This window comes from Salvia hispanica, unplaced genomic scaffold (assembly GCF_023119035.1).
Source record: "Salvia hispanica cultivar TCC Black 2014 unplaced genomic scaffold, UniMelb_Shisp_WGS_1.0 HiC_scaffold_1174, whole genome shotgun sequence".
Classification (NCBI taxonomy): Eukaryota; Viridiplantae; Streptophyta; class Magnoliopsida; order Lamiales; family Lamiaceae; genus Salvia; species Salvia hispanica.
The window spans coordinates 1-24,141 of NW_025951443.1; the positions used below are offsets into that span (position 1 = coordinate 1).

At 37.8% G+C, this 24,141-nt stretch overlaps 1 protein-coding gene and 1 pseudogene across 1 annotated transcript; both read right to left on the reverse strand.

The window, feature by feature from the left end:
- Nucleotides 1-1,522: 1,522 nt before the first annotated feature.
- Nucleotides 1,523-5,335, reverse strand: LOC125198031 (annotated as a pseudogene).
- A 10,366-nt stretch (nt 5,336-15,701) lies between these two features.
- On the reverse strand, nt 15,702-17,435 carry LOC125198034 (zinc finger protein ENHYDROUS-like). Its single transcript, XM_048096495.1, is given in 7 exon segments — nt 15,702-15,832; nt 16,095-16,217; nt 16,220-16,287; nt 16,382-16,420; nt 16,422-16,773; nt 16,860-16,963; nt 17,332-17,435. Coding segments are annotated over 7 exon segments (921 nt in total).
- Between the last annotated feature and the right edge of the window lie 6,706 nt (nt 17,436-24,141).

The following is a 24,141-nucleotide window of genomic DNA, read 5'->3' on the forward strand; positions in this document are numbered from 1 at the left end:
TCCCGGGGAAGGGGGCCGACCCTTTATTTCCCAAACCCCCACCCCCAATTTGCGCCCCGGCGGCCCCAAGTGATCCCTGTCTCGATACCACCGTGGATCATACTGCCTACTAACGTGCTACTTAATCGAAACCCTAGCTATTCTCAAGTCTTGAAACGACTTGAGTTCAAGCTCCTTCGATTACTTGCACACTTGTAAAGTATCGAAAAACAACACAAGATCCTCTTGGATCTAAGTAGCAATAGACAAAAGTAACCAAGAAAGAAAAAGAGAATACCTCAGCCCAAAATGACTACACTAGGCCAAGGACCTCCCCACACGCTTCTACCATAAGTCACAAGAGGGGAAAACCCTGTCGAATACTAGGTGCCGAATACTAGGTCGAAACCCTAGCCACACGACTTCCACCGAAACCGTCTATTCAGCCACAACCGCGAAAACTCACAGATCCCAACACTTCACCAAGCTCACTTCTACAACACAACCACTATCAAATTCCAACCCTAGGTTAGAATTGATAACACTGATGGAAACCAGAAAGTCTCCAAACTCAAGATCTAAACCGATAGATCCTACAAAAACAAGGATTTGAGGAAACTAAAGATCTGAGGAGTTCACTAGCAAAATGCCTCAGATGTAGAGAGAGAAGAAAGAAGGAAGAGAGAAAACCAGAGAGCACGAGAGAGAAAGATTTTAGAATAGAGGGAGTTAAAGAGGTATCTGAGCACTTAACACTCAACAACCAAACCCCGGATCCAACGGCCTACAATCATGATCCGGAAGTGGGCTCCACGGAAACCATCGGTGGTCAAGGTGAATGAGTCAAGTCATTTTGGGCTTTCCATACACAAGATTGGGTTGTGTTTTTAAACAATTCCAGCCCAACATTAAATACAAAGGCTCAAACCCAAGTAGACCACAAATATTAAAAGCCTTCCTAACTTGCCTTCATCCCAAGTGTCTCCGTTGCTCTCACCGCAAATGGAGCGCAGAGGGCGGATTTGATGAAGGGGAGAAGTCATCGGAGGGGCTTCACCGGCCGCATTCCCGGCCCATGGAAATCTAGATCGGGCAATCATGAGTTTAGTAAATCCGATGCCCCGGAGGAGAGGCAGAGGCCGGATGCCATGGAGTCTCAGCTTGATGCCTGTTTCGGGCGTTTGAGAGTCGGATGGGGGTGGAGGGATGACTTGGAGGAGGTGGAGATTCTAATTTCTGCAAAATACATGGAATAATCATTTTCCATACAGCTTGTGTGTGCTAATGATAGAATTTCTTTCTAATTAAAAGACCCTTTGTTTATGTAAAATTTATTTGTCAGCTTCCAAATAATTCTTGCAATACAAGCAAAGAGTGCTAAGGCTTCATGAGGTAATTTCTCCAAAAGAGCCCAAACCATTTGTTTAAAGGAAAAAACCCTTAAAGAGGTGAGGGTCCAAATATTTACAACTTCAGTACAACAACAAAAAAATGATAGTTGATTTGCAGTGATCATAAATATTCCAAATAATGCACAAGAATATAGAGGTCTCCTCAAACATAGTACTATGCAATCCTGCTGAAAAGAAGTTGGACTCCATGTTGTGGCTGCAAGGTCATACTCTGCATAGGAGCATGTCGATACGAGGCGATACTACGAAAGAATAATGTTGCAGGATCATGGCCAAGACTAGTTTGGCTTCAACAATGGCTAGATTCTGCCCAACACATATCCTGGGGCCTAAACCAAAAGGAAGAAGGATGCTGGATGCTTTCAGCTCAGAGAATCTCCAGAGGATTGAACTCATTCGGCCCTTTTCCCCAGATCTCAGTATCATGATGGACAGCAGTCATGGGTATGTACATATCCGTGCCAGAAGGAATGTTGAGGCTTGCCAGTTTAACATTTTCCGATGCTTGCCTATTTAGTGCAACTGCTGGAGGGTAGAGCCGAAGGGTCTCGCCAGTACCATGCTCAACTGTAGCAAAGACAAGAGCTTCTGTTAATAGACTGAAGAGATTAAGTAATCTTGTGGAGATGAAGATGGCATGACACAATTTGCTTTAAATCAAGAACATACATATATTTTTTCTATCCTAATCACGGTAAATGCACATAATAACACAATTTTTACTCATTTTCTGGTTCACAACACAACACCAAAAAACATGACATATACTCTTTTGAATCATATATGGAAAGGGTTGTGTGATTCTCTAGTGAGGATTCACATCATGTCATGCATAAAGACTTGTACTTTTTCAAGAACAACAAGGACAAAAAGTAGAAATCATAGAGCTGCTATGGAAACTTACTATTTTGAAATCGGATATTTTCTGCAGTAGGGTGGCGTTGCCCCTGCACGTAGCAATAACTTCGTCTCGTGCCTTGGTCTGCCATTCTTGATGAGATGCAAGAAGGAGAAGCACCCATGTTAGGAGATTGGCAGTTGTTTCCTTCCCTGCAAAGTAGAAAGTTTTGCATTCATCTATAATTTCATCAATATCTAGCTTCTCCTCTACACCATCCTCATTCTTATATGAAGACATCATCAGTGTGAGCAATGACTTGAGTTCCCTTGATGCTTCCCAATAATTTTTCTGATCGATTCCCGAGTTTCCTGGTCAAGTCTCCATCTCATCCTGTTCTTCTTCGGCTGCAGAAACCTACACAACAGCACACAATTTTTTTCAAAATGTTAGCAAATGATCAGAAGTGTGAAATGGACGCACAATGATGTATTCCCGATCAACAACTAGATCATTCTGAAGTACCTGAATCCAGGGATGTACAGACTTCGGGAAAGCTTGCAAGGCAAGGCCGATGTGTTCTTTGCAGTTGAAAAATGCGATTCCCTTCTTTTTTAACTGCTGCCGAATGCTGTTCGAGATATGAGATCTGCTGAGAGCTGATGGAGTTGTTCGGGACATCCATTTCAAACTCACTTTTCTCTGTTTTTTTCTCCCACATCTTCAACATGTCTTCTATGCTAGCTGCCATTTCAGGAATAACCCTGTCAACATCACCAAGTTCATATTGTACATGTTAATACAACGCAACTAAGTTATAACAAACATAACCAAGAATACTAAATCAGACCTAAAACTTTTCAACTAAGTTGATATGCTTTTACAACTAAAAGTTGCAATCAAGTTCTTTTTTCCCTCATTATACATATTTTTCTACTATGTCGCTCCATGTGCGAGAAATTTAAATACCAGTACCAAAGTTATTAATTATCTAATTTGGGATTTGCATTCTTTTAAGAAATGCGAATGAAAATGTTAGTCTCACTTTTATAATACTCCTAGGCCATGCTTGGTATGATGGAATGGAATGAGGGGGGAAATGAATGGAGATGGGAATGAATGAAGGTGGGAATGGAATGACCATTCTTGTGCTTGGTGAATGTAAGGTTTACAAATGGAATGGAATTGTTATTCCTTGATTGATTTCATTCCTATGTTGGTAACTACAAAATAATATATGAATGGATTGGAATGAAATATGAATAATTAATATGTTGATTCTATAAAAATATTTATTCAAAAAAATTTTTGTCAATATTTTGGATCATATAAATTTGTACGATACACGGGAAAGAGTGTGTGCATATGTGGTGTATGCATGTGTTGATGTGTGTGTGTATATGTGGTGGTGTGTGAGTTGTTTGTGTGTGTGTTTTGCCATGTGCGTGTTGTGTGTGAGTTGCTGCGTGTGTGTGTGTGTTTTGCTGTGTGTGTGTGCTGTGTGAGTTGCTGTGTGTGTGTGTGTGTGTTTTGCGTGTGCTGTGTGAGTTGTTGTGTGTGAGTTGTTATGTGTGTGTGTGTGTGTTTTGCTGTGTGTGTGTGAGTTGTTGTGTGTGAGTTGCTGTGTGTGTTTTGCTGTGTGTGTGTGTTTGTGTGTGTTTTGCTGTGTGTGTGTGTGTGTGTGAGTTGCTGTGTGTGTGTGTGTTTGTGTGAGTTGCGTGGTGTGTTTTTTTTTTTTCAATTATTAAAAATTTTAAAATTTTAATTTATGCTAAAATTGAGATGATATTAAATTTAAATATAATATTAAATAATATTTATTTAATTTTTTTAAAATTTTTAAAAAAATAAGAAGAAAGGAAAAAAAATGGAAATTGGAATGCCCTTTTCCTTTAGCAAAAAATGAATGGAATGGGTATTTCCATATGGAATGGAATGACCTTTCCCCAATGGAATGGTGATTCCTAAGGAAAAAATTTAAAACAAAGGAATGGAATGGATAGGAAGGGGAAATTCCTTTCCTCCATTCCATTCCATCATCCCAAGCATGGCCCTAGTTTTATAGTAGTAAAAAAATTGTAGTATGTAAAATAAATTTAAATTCGGAATGAAATAAATTTGCTTGTTTGTGAAGATTTTGCATTAATTTTCGCAAGAAAAAATTAGATAAATTTTAAATATTCTTGAAAATTTAACAATTATTCGTGCATAAAATATGAGATACATGACGACAGAATAGATGATTTATGATTAAAAAAAAGTGATACAAAAAAAGAAAAACAAATGAATAATTCAGCTCACGGCTGCATCACTAGTTGACTTTTACCAGGGGGTTAGCTAAACCCTTGACCATTAAATAATCTCATTAAACCATAGCACCACAAATAAAAAAAAAATCAATTGTGTCAATTTGGTACTTACATACATTTAGTCTATAACTTACGTTAAAACTAAATTCCATATCTCTAATTTCGTGTGAAGCTTATTCGACATTTAGATGATTACAGAAGAATTTAATCAAACATAAACGAATTTTTTTTTTACTTACTACTACTTTTTTTTTTTTTTTTTTTTTATTTATACAAAAAAATAAATGATCATAAAAGGGGGGAAAAAATTGACCTTGACTCGCTCCATGTGGAAGGCCTGAGCATTGATCCGGCGATGAACTTCCCCTCTCCGACCGTAGAGATTGGGTCAGCCCATCGCCAACAACACCTTGGCAGACGGATTGGGTCTTCTGTTTCGGAAAAAATTTCCGTTGCTATTCATCAAAATGTCTTTGATCAATTTGGGATCGCCCACTGCTAATCTAGGTCTCCGCCCAAACCAATACAAAAAAATTTCCCTTTCCGTAAAATTCGACCAGTTCCGAAGGGGATAACGCGGTGGCAGATATCGTGCGTGAAGGGATCGGGCCCCCTCCGCTGCCGCGATCAGCCACCGCCGCACCGCCGCCGTGTTCCCGAAGATGGGGGAGTCGGGGCCATTTATGCCTTTGCTGCTTGAAGTGTTTCTGGATTCCAGGGCCCCCCACAAATTTATTTAGGGAATAGCAAAAAACGAAAATGATGAACAAAAAAAGTGAGAGAAGCCACAAAGACATTTGAAATTACACTCCTAGAGAGAGAAACTGTAGAGTGTAGAAACGACAAAGACTTATTGGGAAATATGAGTTCAACTTATTTAATCAAGTGGATCCATTCAAAATAGAATCCCTATATCTAATGACAGCGTACACAACGATGCCTTAGCGAAGAATCAAGAGTCGTGCCGTGGGCAGGGCCGCACGGCCCCACTAGGGGATCACCTCATCCGTCCGATAATTTTCCCTTATCCAAACATAAAATTTTCATTTCCGCCCCTTATCAAATTGGAAGATAGGAAAAAGTCGCGAGAAAGTATAGTCAATCAATCTAAATGGTTAGATTTCAAAAGATGACAATAGCTCCTATTTATAATGCTAGTAACTTAACTATCAAGAAAATGTAAGTGTTGGAGTATGGGCCACTATTTCACAAATAATAAAGCTGAGGGACTAATATGCATAATTGGGAAAAATGGAGTTCAAAAAAAGGGTTGGTCAACCTGGTTTTGGGGTTGAAAGGCTGGATGCTTCGCTCGTTTTACACGAGAAACGCCGGCTTATCTTGGCGGTTATCAGATCAAGGAGCGATACTTTTTTCCGTGTGAGGAAATCATTGTAATTTGGGGTGAGCTCTCGCGATTGAGCTAAGTGATTCTGTGTATTTTCCCGAACTTTTGAATCTCTCTTCGTAATTATTGTGTGTGAATGAGTAATAAAGATTGAGTGCTTTTCGGGGGATGTAGATCACATTGATCGAACCACGTATATCGTTGTCTCTTGGTTTTGTTTGTGCTTTCGATTTGTTCATCGCAATTTCGATCGATTCATAACAAATTGGCACCGTCGTGGAATCGATTAGGGATTGATCGGCGCGATGTCTACCGGTTTGAAACGGAGAAATTCAACCGGAAAAATGATTTCGGCTTGTGGAAGTGAAGATGAAAGTCGTGATGATGCGGGCCTCCGGGAGATCTTGAAGAATGGGGATGAAAAGCCACTGCGGAGCGGATGAGAAAGTCGATCCCAAGGCTCAAGAACTCCGAATGGCCTACCCTGATACTTAGCCTCGGGGTCGAGTGTTAAAGGGGGGTTTCCAAAGAAGAAACCGCGGCTGCAATTTGGGCCAAGCTTTAGTCGTTATATGACCAAGTTTTCGGCTAATCGCCTACATCTCAGCAAAGGTTGTTTACAATCAAGATATCAAGCAAAAAGTGTTTTAGAACAGCTTGAGGAATTTGGGAAATGTGTTGATGATGCGGAGAATTCCCCCCCGGGGCAAAAAAGGGGCGAAAAAAGGGGGGATGCTCTTGAATTCGTTTTTTTAATTTTTTTATGAGTCATTCGGGGGCGCAATACTCCTTGGAAGAGACTCCAAGATCACCTATGAAATATCTGCGTTAAGTGAAAGAATTTGAAATCTGCGGGGAAGTCCCTTGACCCCAAACCTCGAGAGCTTGAATGTCAAATACCAACAAAAACGGATAAAGGTAAGAAGCGAGTAATGATAAAGGGAAAGGGGAAAGGCTCAAAAGGAGATGGATGGGAAAAAGGGGCAAAAAACATGCCAGCAATTGTAAAAAACCCGGGGGCTATCAAGAAGAATTGTTATGGATGGAAGAAAAAGCGGTGGGGAAAAAAAAGGAAAAAGATCTTGCGGCAATTACTAAGGAAGCAGAGGAAGCTCAAGCACTTACCGTTACTAAGAAGATTTTATCTTGAATGTCTAGATCATGGATTCCGGATGGGGTTTTTCCCTGACCCCAAAACAAGAGAGGGTTTCCCCGATATGAAACCCTTTTTGAAGGAAATGTCTTGTTGGGAAATGACCCAATTTTTGCCATGTTAAAAGATTGGGAGTGTCAAGATGAGAAAGGAGAATGGCTCTATCAATTTTTTGGGAAAATGTAAAAATTAAAAACCCCCATCAATTAAGAGAAATCGATTTCTGCGGGAATGTGAAAATAAAGGATTCGGGTTTTCTTCGCTAATGGAGAAATGGTAGTGACTAAGGATGGGGGGAGTCATCATGGGGCCCGAGAGAATTAATAATCTTTTTTTTGCAAATTTTTGGGGTTATTGGGGGGGATGTAAATGGGGCGAGTCCAAAAAACCCGATCAATTGGAAATTCAAGATTGGGACATGTGGGAAAAATTTGGGGTTTAAAAATGATCAAGCTAGGATTAATAAAGTAAAAGATGATCGGACCATTAAGGAGGTTGGACCCTTGAAGAATGCATTTGGGAAAAAGTAAGAAACTCCCTATAGTCGGGGAAAGCATCCCTTAAAGGGCCCCTTTTTAAAATGTGCTAAATGATATGGGGGCCTCCCCGGGCAAACGGCATAGGAGGTGGAAGGTACTTTTTTTCTTTTGTTGATGATTTTTTTAAAAACTTTGGATTATTATCCAAAGGGGAAATCGAATACCTTTAAGAAGTTTCAAGATTGGTGTTGTGAGGTAGAGTTAAGGGGGAAGAGATCACTCCAAGTGTCTTAGAACGGACAATGGGCTTGAATTTTTTTCTTGGGGTTTGATCGGTTGTAAGAAGAAAGGTGTGAAGAGGCATAGAACGGTTCCTCATAACCCTGGGGGAATGGAGTCGCGGGGAAAAAGGAAGGGGCAATCTTGGAAAGGGTGAGGTGTATCCAAAACTCTTGGTATGGGGGAAAAAAAATGCAGGGGGGCGGCGGCCTTTTCATCGGTGCTCTCCCAAAAAATGCCCATCATCTTCCATTAATGGTGAGACACCGGGTAGTAGATGGTATGGTCAAGGTGATTACTCTAGATTAAGGCCATTTGGGTTTTGGGGCTTTCTCCGGGGGATGCTCATTAAAAAAAGGAAAACTTGAGCCCCCCCGCATTGAAATGTGTGATGTTGGGCTACCAAAAAAGGGGTGAAAAGGGATAGGTTATGGTGCACGGAAGATGGGATGAAGAAAATGATTATTAGCGAAGATGTGATCTTCAAAAAAACGAAATGCCATTTCGAAAAGGGAATCGGAGAGATCTCATTTTGAGGTGGAGCCACGATGAGATAGAAAGCCCTCGGTGATCTTCAGAGAATTGGAGAACATCGGCAACTCGAAGCAAATGAGGAAGTTGTCGAGAAGAGTCATAGCCGGAGATAAGCCCAAAAGAAAGATTAAGCTTCCCGCAAAGTTTAATGATTCGAAATGATGTATTATGCACTTGCAATAGTGAAGAGATGGATTATCATGAACCGTCATCTTATAAAGAAGCAGAACCCCCGAAGAAAGATAAATGGCTCAAGGCAATGCAAGAAGAAATTGACGGTTTGTATAAAATCGAACATGGGTTGGTATTGAGGCCAAAAATCGGAAAACCATAGGATGCAAGTGGATTTATAAGAAGAAAATAGAGGCTTCAAACAACAAAGTGAGGTTCAAAGCTAGGATGGTATCTAAGGGCTTCACCGAAAGAGGGAATCGATTATAATGAGGTTTTCTCACGGTTGTTGCAGTTCAAAAGGACCCTATCGGTGTTGTTGCTCACGGGGGATGGGAACTACAACAACTAGATGTAAAAAGCAGTTTTTTTACATGGAAAGCTAGAAGAGAAAATATTTTGGAAAAACCCCCCGGGTTTGTGAGCCCGGAAATGAAGATAAAGTTTGTATGTTGAAGAGAAGTCTCTACGGTTTAAGCGAGTTCAAGGCAATGGTATTTTTCGATTCAATGACTTTGTTAATATAGGATTTGAGAAGCCCTATATGATAACGTGTTTTCATCAAGAAAAGAGATGGAAAGGCTGGCTTTTCTTCTACTTTATGTAGATGACATGCTTTATTGCAAGAGCATCGGGAAGAGGTGGAGGAAATAAAATGGACTAAGATCGAGTTTTTATATGAAAGATTTAGGGAAATAAAAAGCCCGGGCTAAAATCTCAATCTGGATATGTATTCCTCTTGTATGGAGCGCGGGAGTTGGAAATCGAGTTTTCAATCGATTGTTGCATTATCTACAACGAAGCAGTACATTTCTCACAAGCAATCAAGGAAAGTTTTGGTTGAAGGGAATGTTGGACTTTGGTGTTGAGGGATGTAGTGACGGGGTTGGTGACTCAAATAGCCGATATGCCTTGCTAAGCATCAGACATTCCATGAGCGTAGCAAGCATATAGATGTCAAGCTACACTTCATCGGGATGAGATTGATAAAGGGTCTAATATGCATAATTGGGAAAAAGGAGTTCAAAAATAAGGGTTGGTCAACCCGGTTTTGGGGGGTTTAAAGTCGGATGCTTCAGCTCGTTGTACACCGGGGAAACGACCACAACTCCTATATATAAGCTGATCTTGGCGGTTATCAGCATCGAAGGAGCGATACATTTTGTGAGGAAATCATTGTAATTTGAGGTGAGCTCTCGCGATTGAGCTAAGTGATTTCTTGTGTGTATCTTCCGAACTTTTGAATCTCTCTTCGTAATTCTTGTGTGTGAATGAGAATAAAGATTGAGTGCTTTTCCCCTGGATGTAGATCACATTGACGAACCACGTATATCGTTGTCTCTTGGTTTTGTTTGTGCTTTCGATTTGTTCATCGCAATTTCGATCGATTCATAACGTAAGTATATTCTAATCAAAGCTAACTAATTAATAAAGATATGAGGATATTATTGAAGATATGTCCGTATCATCTTCCCCTTCATTTACTCCCGACCGCCCAAATATCGAAAAAATTCCCATATTTTCCCCCTAAACTAAACCCGTAATATATATTCCGCCCCATCAATTTCCGTTTCCCGGATCCGCCCAGGCACGCCACACGCTCTTGCAGGCCAGCATTGCTCATTGGAACGGTTTGAGAAAATTTCTTCCAATTTTTTCTATAGAATTCTTATTATCAACAGACATGCTTTGTTTTAAACGCATAGATTTAAATTATGACATGTATATCTAACATGCAAATAATTTTCATTAATCATCAAATAAATAGTACTCCACGAAAGAGTGGAAAAAAGAAATAGAAGTGAATACATGGTCATTTAACTAGCGGATGGTGTGCTAAGTGCAATATTTATGCATCACCATGAGATGCGAGTTTGATTCCTGCCGAGAACATTTCTATATTTGGGTCATATTTCTTATAGTTTTATTTAACTTTATTTGTTGATAATACTAGTAATTTTGTTTAAATAAATTTAACGTATGATTATAAATAGTACTATATAATATAATACTATTTGGAAGCTATACAAGTAGTTCATTTGCTATGAAATGATTGTAAATAGTATGCTTGTTTTTGGTTTAACGTTGATATTTGGTTTTTTTGTTGGTCTTGATTGGTTTGTACTTTTGTTGGATGTTAGTTGTTGAAGTCTTGCACACCATCATTTGGTTTGAGTCTTTTATTCATTTGCTACTTTTTTAGTATTTTTTAGCTTTTTAGTAGTCCTATAATAGATAACAACTCTTTGATCTAATAAATTAATATGAAAATATTAGTGTTCTAAAAAATCTATTCACTAATTAATTTTCTCTTCATTCGTTTTTCACACGCGGCTTTTTATATTGGTCACGTTCCTGCGTCGTTAGCATTGTACACACTCAACAAATTTTAATGGTAATTTGAGCCCTCACCGTTAATATTCTGGCTCCGCCACTGAATGTCGTCATAAATATCTCATATTTTATGCAGTAATAATTTTTAATCCTTGTTAGGTATCTAAAAAATTAACTTATCTAGTTTTGTACGTTTATAAAAATTGTTTTGTACATGCTAAATGCTAATTCTTTGAAAACGAAATTCTTGTTCTCGCACCGCTGGGTAATAATTTTTCTTTTTTTAGCGATTAGAGATCCGCAATGGTGCTTAGCCAAAGAAGTATCCATTCTCTCCCCACGTCAAGAACACTAAAAAATCCACTGTCATATCGATTTAGGCATGCATAGCCGCAATAAAAATAATTCAAAATATACTACATTTACTGAATTAAAATCACGATTAAATTACCGAATTAAATTTACGAGACATATACGGAAAATTCATTAATATTATTTTTAAAAAAATACATTAACTAAAAATCAAAAAAATTACATAATAAAAAAAAACCGGTACACACGAGCAACCGCCCCACTCTACTCCTCACTAATTTATTAAAAAATACATTAAAAATGTTAGTATGACATGTTTCGTTTTAGGTCTTAATTTCGTATTGGGCTAGTTGTTGTCCATCGCTAGAGTGCTCTTGCGAGAAATTTAGAGATGCAGAAAATCGCGTTTATATAGTTTTTCAAAAAAAAAAGAATTAAAAAAATTTAAAAAAAGAATTAAAAAAATTAAAAAAAAATAAAAATAGCGCCGGATACGGGCGCCCACAATGGCGGCATGCGTACGCTATGCCACACGCGATCGGGCTAGCCCACGCCGATTTTTTTGCGAAATTCGCTAGTCTACTCCAATGATTCGCTAGCCGATCGAAGCGCTAATCGCTAGCCGTGGCTAGCCTACCATTGCGGATGCTCTTAAGCTAAGTAAAATATTCTTCTAGTTCTATCAGTAATTGAAGACGACAAGTTTAGAAAATCAAACGTGTAATTTTAGTACTCCTACTTACGTAGTTACATACTCCCCTTTACCGACTAAAGTATTGTTTAGTGATTAAATTAAGAGGAAATAAAATATAAGAGATTAAAAAATATAAGAGATAAAAGATATTGACATCCTGGCTTCGGTTAGAGCATTTCCAATCATTACATTAAACTCAAACCCATTTTAGTGTAAATGTTACACTAAAGATTGATTTTGTCCAACCATTTACACTAAACTCAAACCCAAAGAATATTTCCCCATTCACTAATTTTTTATACTTTTTTAATCATATCTACATATTTCTCTAAATTACACACTAACCCATGACACTTTGTCAATATCTTAAATTAAATTAAATAATACTCCGTAAGATAAGATTTATTAATTAATATAACTAAATATGAAATCTATTATTTATTAAATAGTAAATTATAAAATTTAGAAAAAATTTAAATACAATAAAAATACCATAAAAACTTATGTATTTGACTTATGTTTTTCTATTTTAAAATTTCCATATTATTTTAATTACTAATGTTTAACTATTTTTTGTTATTTTGATAGCATTTTGGTTTGAATAGTATTAATTAACTAATAAAAAAAATTTCATGATTTAATCATGGGTATAGTATTTAATTAACTAATAAAAAAATTTATTCCATAGATTTATAAAACCGTCGTTATTTAATCTATCTGATAAATTTAATTTTGTATCGAAAAAAGTAACGGCTCGTGTTTAAAAAATAATACAGTAGTTTTTTTTCCAAATTATGTTGAAAAATAAATCAAATTTGGGCCAACCCTCTATTTAATAACTAATCAAAATATTAATAAGATTAGAAAGTTATTATTTCATTTTTTTCTCCCCCGTTGTTTCCTTCTCGTAAGTTTTTCAATCTTTGTTTTTTAAATTTCTTTCCCCTTCTCTTCTTCTATTTTGATACATAAATTTGTTTTGGACTTAAATGCAATAACTCAAACTATGAAGGTGTTTTTTATACTTTTAGTGCAAATCTAAAAATAAATATTTTTTCTTAAAAAATTTAAATTGGTTTGGTTTTTAAAAAGGGATTATTCTCGTTGGGGTTTTAAAGTCCCAAAGTTTTCCCCAAAATGTTAGTGAACCCAAAAAAATTATTCAAAAATTTTTACTTATAATAATTTTTTAAATTATTTTTTTAAGTAATCACTATTTCATTAAATTGGTAATCGAATGTGGTATTCATTTTATATGGTATAACTATATCTATTAAATATTTCAAAGATATTTCTTAATACACACATTTTTGGGGGTATAGAAAATATAAAATGAAGACATATTATGTTATAAAAGTGATTTTGTTGAATTTTTATAGTTATAAGCTATTACAAATTAAACCCAAACTTGAGATTTTCATGGATCCAAAATATTGTTGGGGTGAACAACAAGAGGATGAGAGGAAGACAAGTAAATATATTTTCAAATCATAACTAGCCAATAATTTTCTCTTCCTTTGGGCTTTAATTTCCTTGAAGGCCCGTTTAAAAAGATGGAATCATACACCGATATGTGTAATGAAGAACAAATAATTTGCCCCTCAATTTATAGTGAGTTTCTTCGAATAAAGGGAATATGCATATGTAGAGGCAAGATGTGACGTTCCACGTAATTGAAATCCAAACATCTGAGACACTGTGCCCGACTTAAATAATAAACATGAAATTAGCCGATAGAGGATAAAGTAGCATTAATTATATTGGACCAACAACAACAGAGTACAGTAGTATATACTCACATGAGTATAATAGTATATATAGTAGTATAGTAGGTGAAATTTAAAAAAAAGGATTTGACGCACCACCATTATCTGTCCGAGTATTTGTCCCTACTCTTTTAGCTGTCACTACGCCCATTTGAATTCACCCAAATTTAGAATCCTCATATTTTCAACTCCACACTTTTTTTTTCGAGCAACTTAGGTGGCGGAGGCCCAGCGGGGACATTTCTCATCTATATACACTTCATCTTTGCCAATTTCCTCTATATTCTTTTTTCACAATTGTACTCCATTTCCACTAGTAAGGTTTCATAACCAATAAGTCATCGTTTTTAGTTATACTCCTAATTAGCTGCTCTAAATGCTTTTTTCCCAGTTTTTGTATTTATATACATGCAAAAAAAAAACACTTAATTTTAAGCAGTTAGTACTAAAGTATGAATTGTAAAATTTATGTAAAAAACTTAAAAATTTCATCATTAAAAAAAAAAAAATTAATCATCACTAGAGTAATAACAAATGTTTGTGTTGCTGATCTGCTCCTTGCTGAGATCTGGCACATCTCTAAGCAGCCATTAGGCCCATTACCCTATATTTTCGGTTGACGGAGTTGAAGAAGCAGTCTTTGTCTTATGACCTATTGGATGACTTCTACTTGTTGTTTGACTCACCTCCCCGTCTTTAGGTGTGTATTTTTTAAGCACTCATCGATCTCTTCCTCTGCTCCCAATTGAGCTCCCCATAATTCTCCCGTGATAAACCTTTCCAGGTGAAGCTCAATTTTATATTAAGAGGGCAAAATATATTATAAACAAATTTGAAGTATTGAGAAGAGGTATTTAAAGAAGAATGACAAATAAATTGAGATAAATTTTTGAGGGGGCATTTATTACAAAATTTTTGCAGTAACCATATATGCTGTTGTTTCTATATAAAAACGCAAAAATAAATTTAAATTTGCAATATATTGATAAATCATAGGAATCTAAATTGCATTACAAAGACGACGTGTTTGCATCGCATGGTAATTGGTAAAAGGGCATAACACAAATAATCAACCAATTTTATTATGGGAAACCCAATATTTTAGGCTAGATATTAACACATTTAATATAACTCTGCAAACTGTTTGATTGCATTTCAAATTTGCCTCCGTCTCAATATTCATTTGTTGCAATGCAAGATGAATACTTCCTCGTCCTATTCAATTATTTAGAAATATATTTATTTCACTCTAATTAACACATTTTTAAAATATAGTATATCATTTATTTTATTTTCACTTAACTCACAAATTAAAACTTAAAAAATTTAGAATTGCATAGAAACATTCCACTTAAAATGGAACATAGAGTCTAATAGAACAATGGACAATCTTGTACAAAATCCAACCTTCGATAACCTTGTTGATCTTTCATTTTCAATTTAAAGGGATTTGGAGCTTCATTCCCAAAATATGAATTTTATTGTCTATTTAGGATTCTACGCATATTGACAGCATAGAGACAGAACTCTTCCAATTTCAGTAAAACCAAATAAATAAATATATATAAATGATTCCCAAAAAGAAACAGCTATAGCATGGAAGGCTTCCTATTTGCGCCTCACCCCAAAGTGTCTCCGGCCGCTCTCACCGGCGAAAAGGGGAGCGGCAGGCGGCGGCATGTGATGAAGGCGGCTGAAAAAGCGGAGAAGCCATCGGAGGGGCTTCACCGGCCGGCATTCCCAGCCCAAGGAAATCAAGAGTGGTGGGCGGGCTTATCATGAGGTCAGTAAAAACCCGGGGGAGAGGCCGAGGGCCCAGGCCGGATGCCAAGGAGCTGCTTTCGAGCTTGATGCAGTCGTTGTCGGGGGTTGGAGAGTCGGACGGGGTCGGGCCCGATAGCCAGAGGCCGTGGAGGAGGGAGGATTTGGAGGAGGTGGAGCCCATCTGCGCCGCTTTCTGGAGCAATGCGGTGGCGGAGAGAGCCGGCTGGTGGCGGCGGCGTAGGGGTGATCGTGGGGGTTTTGGATGGGGATTGGAAGAGGGATGATAGTAGGATATAGTGGTGATGAGAAGGCTGGTGGTGTTGATGCGTTTAGCATAATAGGCATAACGCCTCCGTTTGGGGAATGTGGCTGCTCGAGGCGGATGAGCTGCTTGGGACGGCCGGGGCGGTGGATGGCGGTGGTTGTAAGTGGATTGTCTGATGATTCTCCGGCAATCCAGCTGGTGGTGTAAAGAGATGGAAAAGATTAGGGATAAAACAAGAAAAGCAGAAGGGCTTTTTTGAAAAGAAATCATATGCTAAGTTAAAAGTAAAATTGGGAGGAAAAGCAGTGCAATCAAGCACCTACTTTCAGTCATGATTTCTAACCCCTCACTGAGATCCCTGAGATGAATCATCTCTCTCTCCAAAAATTAAAAGTAACAAAATCATGGAAAATGCTGACATTATTGATTAATTAAGCAGCCATAATTAAGAATTCACCGGAACTTTGTATGGACAGCACCGGAGACAGCACTCGAGTAGACGGAGTCAGCGGCGGTTGCGGCGGACTGGAAGCAGCAGGAGGCGGTGGCGAGGGCTCAACATCTCCGCCGCCTTTATGTCAGGCTGCGGACGGCTAATCTCCTGCGCCAACGCATCGCAAAACGCCCTATGCGTGATAAAACTATCCCTCCTATTCCCCCAAAATAAACAAAAAAAAAAAATGTTACTCAAATCACAAAATTCAAATGCGAGAGAGAAAAAAAAATTGAAAAAAAATGATTGACCTCGAAAACAAAGTGCCGCAGTCGCAACGTATTCCCGAAGCCGCAAGTTTTCATGTGCGCCTTGCAATCGGACTGGACGGCGTATTTCTTGGAGCAGCGCTCGCATTTGTACTTCTTCTCGCCGTGTTTCCGGCAGAAGTGCTTTTTTATCCCGGTGAGGTCGCCGAGCGCCCTCGTCGGCTCGTGGTGGACGCAGTCGTCTCCGCACACGTACACGCGCTTCCGCACCTCCTTGCTCGTGCGCTGCCTCAGCTTCCACGGCAGGTTGTGGCCGCGCCGGTGCAGCTGCAGATTCTGGTCGCGCTGGAAGCCTTTGCTGCAGATCTCGCACACGAATCTATTCGTCGCCAGCAGCGTCTTCGGCGACAACGCGATCACCTCCGAATCCGGATCTGCCGCATTCAACACCAAAAAATAAATAAATAAAATCATTGAGTTAATTAATTAACGAGATGAGATTTTCATTGATTTTTGGTACCAGGCATTCCAGGAAGGTTCCGCTTCCTCTTCAGCGGTGGAGCTGCTTCCGCCAGCTGCTCGATTTCGCTCCGTTCCGAGTCGGTGATGAAATTATCTCCATTTCTACCATGGAATTCCGAAATCAGTCGTTGAAACTTCCCAAGTGGAAAGAGAGAGGAAAGAGGATTGACAATTGAGGTGTTTGGAGGTGAGGAAGCCGCCACCCTCGACGACCAGCATCAAATGTTCACACACGACGGTACTTGTTTTGTACGTGTATAATTCTAGAAGAGAGAGACAAAAAGATGGATTTAAACTGAATTTATTAATGCATAATTGGGAAAAGAAGCTGTGTGTAAACTCATCACTAAACAAGGTCTAAAATCGCTCCGGATAAGCGTGGTGGGTAACCATGGTTAAAGCTAGTTAACCGCGGTTTACAGCTTCTTCTTCGGGCTGAAGCAATCAAGTCTCAGTGGAGTGAATCGGACCGTCCACGTGGCGGAATCTGCAGGGTCTGAGATTTGTCGGGGAACTCACTGGGTTCTGCCAAATTGGGTTGTCGTTTAGTGCTCCTTTGGGATTTGAACCACATTGTATAGGGAGAATTTTATTCAAAACCTCAAATTTCTCAATAAAATCTCACATCTACCCACACTTCCATTTTTGTTTCAACCCCTAAAAATACACCAACGACAAGTTAAAATAAAAAATAATTGGATATATTGTGACAACGACTGTAAATGCAGTGATACTCATTTTAGTCGTATATTTATTTAGATTTTAATAAATTAATTACGTTGTGTTGTGTTGTGTTGTGTTGTGTGATTTTATTGACTTTGACGCCACCACGGTCGCCGCCTCCCTGGTCGGTAGTCGTCCGGCTCCTTACCCTAAAACTCTGGCCTTCATTTTTTGGTAATTGCCACCAAAAAATTGTCGAAGTTCATTGAAGATTGGAAAAACAAAGAAAAACGTGAGAAGAATGACTTTATTACATTTTTTAAACATGCATGCATCAAAATTTAAATATGTATAAAATCAAAATAAACATTTTTCTCTGAAGAATCAAACCAATTAATGAAAACATATGTTAAAATATGATATCACGTTTCTCTTTCCCCTGTTCCTACTATCTTTTTTTCCTAACTCAAAACTTCGTCAAATCAATCTCAAATGTTAATCATTTTCTTTCGTTCTTAATTACTAATTCGTTGTTTTATGTAAAATACGAAGATAAGAAAGCAATAAATGCATAATTAAAAATGTAGATGTTAGTCATTTTTATGCAGACATTCATACTCCTCATTTCCCCTTTATCACTGAAATAAGGAATTGCTAATGAATTTTTTACGTAGTTAATTTCTCAATTTTTGCCTTGAATTTCATTAAGATTTCCCCCCTTCAATATTTTAAAAAAACAACCCCTTTCCCTATGCTAATAATAATTATACGATTATTAACCCGAAAAAAGAAGCTGGATATAACTATTATCCATGACCTCTTTTTTTTCTTGTAAGATTAAAGAGCAATTCATAGCAATTATTAGCGTCCAAACAGTTGATTTTTAAAATCTTAGAGGGGAAATTTCAAATGAAATTCAAGGGGGAAAGTTAGAGAATTAACTACTCCTATCAAAAAAGCATTAGCAACCGTTTTTTAAAAACTATGGGAAAAAGGAGTATGTGTTTTTTAAATATCCAATGCGCATTTATATAGACAAAGAGAAATCCCAACTTATAGAAAAATAATAATTAAACAAATAACTAAAAGGAAAATAAACAAAAAGGAAACCCAATTTTTAAAAAGGGAAAAATAAATTTTTTCTACTAATTCTATTAACTAGGGAATAAATAAAATAAAATATAATTTGCAAGCCACCAAATTTACATTCTAAAACATCACAATATATGTGTTTTATGTAATAACGTGTTTTTTGACGTCAACCCCAATAATTGGAGATGCTTAGGGAATTTCGTCGAATAAATGAAAAAAAGGGTTTATTTTAGAAAATACTTCCCACTTGTGGCTTTTGCAACAAAGTTCTTTAATTTTCGAACTTAAATCAAGTCTTTCAGTTTCAAAAAAATTAATCAAATCGCTGGGGATTTGACAAATTTTAGAACGGCCTCATAGCTTTAAAAAAAAACTCAATCTTTATAGAATGGCCCCTAAAATAAAAAAAAAAATAAAAATTTAAAAAAAAATAAAAAAACTATCTAACTCGACTATTGATAAAAGCCTCAATTATCAATATTAGTTCTTTGATATGGGCTTAAACTATCAATGAAGTAGTTCCATGAAAAGGGTCTAAATTATCAATGAGATAGCTTTTTAAAAAAGGGCACATAAAAAATTTTTCCCAAACCCAAAACAAACAAGAAATAAAAAAGAATGAGAAATACAAATAAAATAAGATAAGAAAATATATAAATTAAACTATCGGTTGATTCAAACTTTCCGTTAAAGTGAAGGTTTCTAAGACCAATTTTAAAGTCCCCAAGCAAGACACTAGATTCAGTTTTTTGGATAATATATATACATAAACATTAAAATTGATGGGGGTTAGGATCCCATCAAACCATGTATTGCTTTTATTGGTATAAGTCTAAACTATGAATGTGACAACTTATTGAAAAGAGCATAAACAATCTAAGGGTGCCCTACGGCCCTTCTTCCCCGCGGGGGCGGCCTGACGGGCGCCTGGGTGGGGGGGGCCCCAGGCCCTGCCCCCGGGGCCTCGCCCCCCCCGTGCGGCGAGTCGCGGGCGCCCAAAAGGGTCGCCCGTCCCCCCCGGACGCCCGGTTTTTAAATTTTTTTTTTTTTTTAAACTCATAAAAAAGGGTTCAACGTTTTCTTAACCCCTTTGTGTTGACAAGTTTCTCTCTTTTTTTTTTTTTCAATTTCGTAATGGTGAGTAGTCGGGGGGTGGTAGTGGCGGGGGCGTAGTGATAGGATGGCTTTAGCGATGGTTGGATCTGGGCTGGCCGGGGTCGCGGATGGGGGCCCCAAAAGGGCGGCGGGGGGCCCTGCCTCGGCAATCCATGGGCCCGGCATTACCGGGACCACTTCCCCACGCCGGTTGTATGAGACTTTTTGCCCCGGGGGAAACCGCGTTTGGGAGCTTTTCCCCGGCTTTTGGGGATAACGCCTCTTTGCATATTTTTGGGGCATTAGAGAAAGGGGTCATTTTTTTCGAAATGGGGAGGGATGGGGGCAAACCCCCGGGACCGCCAATCTTGGGGCCCGAATCAGAAACCCCACGGAGGCCCGGCCGACATGTTCCAACCCTCCATTTTGGGAGTTTCCCCGGGGCGAGTGTCGTTGGGTTTCGCGGCGAAAGCGATATTGGGGATGGGGTATCTTGGCGCCCGAGCCGAAGGCGCCCGGGATTAATATACGGGTCGGTGCAGGGTTCCCCCGGGATGTTGGCGATCGGAATTTTGAAGGGCCCCCGCGGAAGGGGGATAAAACCCCCCGGCTCCAAAGCCAAGCATCCCCGTTACCCGGGCGTGGCCCTCGGCATGGATATGCATTTTTATTTTGGTGGCCGGGTCGAACAACGACATCAACGCCCCCCGGGCGCCCCCCTGCCCCAGATGGGTGCAATGGCGTTGGGCCCCGCCATCGTTTGTTCCCAACCCAAAACCGAAAACATGGGGACTATTTGGCGGATGGGATATCCCCGTCTTTGTGAAGACGATCAAGGGGGTCGGGCCGAAGAAGTCTCTCCCCCGGCAAAGCGCGGCGGATGTTGAGCGCGCTTTTGGGGTGTGCCCCGGTCGATGGGCGATGGTGGGGGGTCCGCGTGGGGGGTTATTCCCATCGGCGACATCATTCGCGTGTATCTTTTTCCCATGATTGCGAGGAAGGGGACGGGCCGGCTTGGACCCGGGGAAAATGCCGGGCCGGTCCGCCCGGCGTGGCCACGGAATGGAAAAGGGGGGACCTCATGGAGGGTTGGCGGTGGGGCATTTTCCGACAGCGGCAAAAAAATGCCCCGACTTCGGGGGGATATCATCGAAAAAGGTTTGGCGCGGGGGTGGACACCGTGTGGTTGTTTTTTTTTTTTTTATTTTTATGTAATTTTTTTTTTTTAAATGATGTATGTTTTTTTAAATATTCGTATTTTCCGTTCGTATTTGTGTGAATTTTTTAATTTGTGAATTTTAATTGTGAATTAATTTAATTGTGGGAAGGGGGATAGGGGAGTGGGAAGTGCTAGTGCAGGGGGAAAGGGGTAGTGATGTGGCGTGGGAAAGGGGGGGGCTAGCACGGGGAAGGGGGGCGGTGGGAGGGGCGCCGCCGGAGACACCCTAAAAAAACTAATGCAATTGTAAACTATCAACGGGGCAGCTCAGGAGCTTAAACTATAAAACTGAAGAAATCATAAATATGAGTGTAAACTATTTATCAAATTCAAAACTCAACAATACTAGTATAAACTATTTCAAATTGAAAATCGATTCAAGTTATGTATCGAGAATCATGATACTCAACTTGAGGTAAATGTTGGAATGAATGTTAGAATTAAAAATCAAGAAAAGATCCAGACAAGAATCAAATAAAGGATCGCATAGATATCTCCTATAGTTAGAAACTCCTCCCCTCCTAAATATTTTTCAATTTTGACCCGCAAGGGTTTTAAAAATAATAAAAGTGATTAAAAAATTATGGAAATTTTTTTTTTTTTGATATTAGTTTTATAATAAAATGTGAAAAGGAATGAGATAATATGGGCCACAAAAATGAAAAGAAAAGGGACAAATTTTAAGGGGGTGGACGGAAAAAAAAAATGGGATAACATTCGGGATGGAGGTAGGCGTAAGGGAAAACATTCAATCCTACTCCCCCCATCCCCAAAAATATCTTCTAAAAAAAACCCCTTTCAATTTTGGTTTTTTTCTTTAATAAGGTGGGACTCATTCTCCACTATTACAATAATTCTTTAAATACCCTCTCCCTTACTTTATTAATTTTGATTAAAACAGCAAAAAAAAATACATATTCTTTAGGGGGCGGGTGGAGAGTATAATATGCCGTGAATTCAATTTAAAAGTTTTGATTTTACTAGTATTTTCTATCAAAATTAAAAGGCCTTTCAAACTAAAGCATCAGTTTAATCATCTATATCGAAGTTGGTTATTATACGGAACAAAAAAAGAAAATAGCGCTAACAACATATTAATTTGTCATAAATATGATGGAATCAGTTTACCATTCAGTTACCATTTCCATGCAACTATACGATTAAAATCTAGTGTTTGATAAAGGTTGAAATCTCTTTTGATAAACATATTATCGTGCATGACATCTTAATTATTCTAATAAAGTTAAAACCTTAATTATCTTAATTATATCAAGCCATCCAAATCAGACACCCACGTTCGGTCATTTATATAATCAGAAGTAGGACAATACTAATTTAAATTTTGACAAGAGTATCTACTACATACTCCTTGAGTATAACGAACTACTCCTTCCCTCCGTCTCTTATAATTTATCAATTCGATGCCGAATTCTTAAGAAGTGTAATGAAAGTGAGTTGAAAAGTAAGTGGCAAGCTACTTTTATATATTAGTAAATAATAAAATATAGGGAAAGAGTCCAAAAATGGTAAAAATGAAATGTGACAAATTTTTAGAAATTTAAAAATAAAATAAATGACAAATTTTCGGGATGAGGGGAGTATCAATCTTTCGATCAAAATCTTAAACTCTAGTTATGTTATTTGACATCAAATTATTTTGTTTTGAAAATTCATATGCATTGTTTGCAAAATAATATTAGTACTGCTAGTACTTATTCTCATCTAAAATACTGTTTGTAATTGAATTGGCCATGGTATGATTAAATCTAAAATCAACTTCAGTATATGCAAATGATAAATTAAATTGTTCATGCCAGCTATATGTTTTTGTGACATAAGAACAACTTCATTAGAAAAAGGAAGTACTGTGTTTCGTGACAAAATTGAGGCATATCGACTTAATTATATAAATAGTTGAGAAGATAAATGCATTTATACTGCCTCATATTTCTCTTTCAATTAAATTATTACTTAACAACCATATTAATATTTAAGATAAGGATTAAAGAAAAAGAAGAAAGGGAATAATGGAAAAGAAGTGGATATTGCGGCAAGACATATAAGTGTCATGTTGATAAGGTGGCAAGACAACTATATATAATAGAGTACTACATTACTACATCGAACCGTGTATCATACCAACTACTTGCTTTGTTTTGTAATGAATTTTAGTATACGGTATTAGTATATTGACTATTAGATCTTGAGAGTAAACAATTGCAAACAAAAACAAAAGGAACAACAGAGAATAGAAATCCCCCCAAAAAGGGAAAATCCCATTTCTAAAGAAAACAAAAGGAACAAACAAAGGAAAAAGAAATCAAAATAAAACAATTAAATCTGAGTTAGGAAACATAAGAAAAAGATTCAAGGTTGAGTCGAATAATTCCGTGGAAATTGCAACCATGTAATCGCATTCTTTAGAGAATCAAGCGTAATTTTCACGAGATCATAGAATATATTCAAATGTAGGATTTAAATTCCTTTATGCATGAATTATTTGTATTCTTGGCATGCAATCTATATAACTCGTGCGAACTGAATTTCAATTCAGTTAAGATTATAGTACTATGTAGAAGACGCATAGTATATTCTTTGTAATGAAAAACAAGAAATGAAGCAAATAATTGTTGGCACATAGATTTGTTGTTAAGGGTACAGTTTTGGTAATCTTAATGTCGGTGAAAAGGAGATGAATTCTTTACAAGAAAAGACGTGTAGTGGCAATGCATACAGCTGTATGTAGTGCAAAGCATCGAACTAAATTTCAATAAAGAGATAATAATAGTTAGTAAAGAACTAGGAGAGGGCAATCATTATCCTTTTGATTAACTTTTTTCAGTTGCATGCTTTTCCAAATCATTTTACTTTCTTCTTTAAGCTTTTCTAAATACTCCATGAAACAAGCCCTCAAGCTCCCATACCATACCTCACACAATGCGCCTCATTACATAACTCTAAATAAAGTACTAACAAAATGTGAATTAAGAATATGTTATACATATATTTATGACAATATTTCAAAATACATAGTATATCTTTTACTAGCAATAGTAAATATTTTTTGCATATGATAGATTTCATGTTAAACACTATTTGTGCTTATGTTAATAGGAAAAGTAAATCTCAATATTTTTATGAGTTGAAAAGCATGTACTATATATTGCTTGTAGTGATAAGGTTGGAGTGAAATAGTATAACATCGATTGAT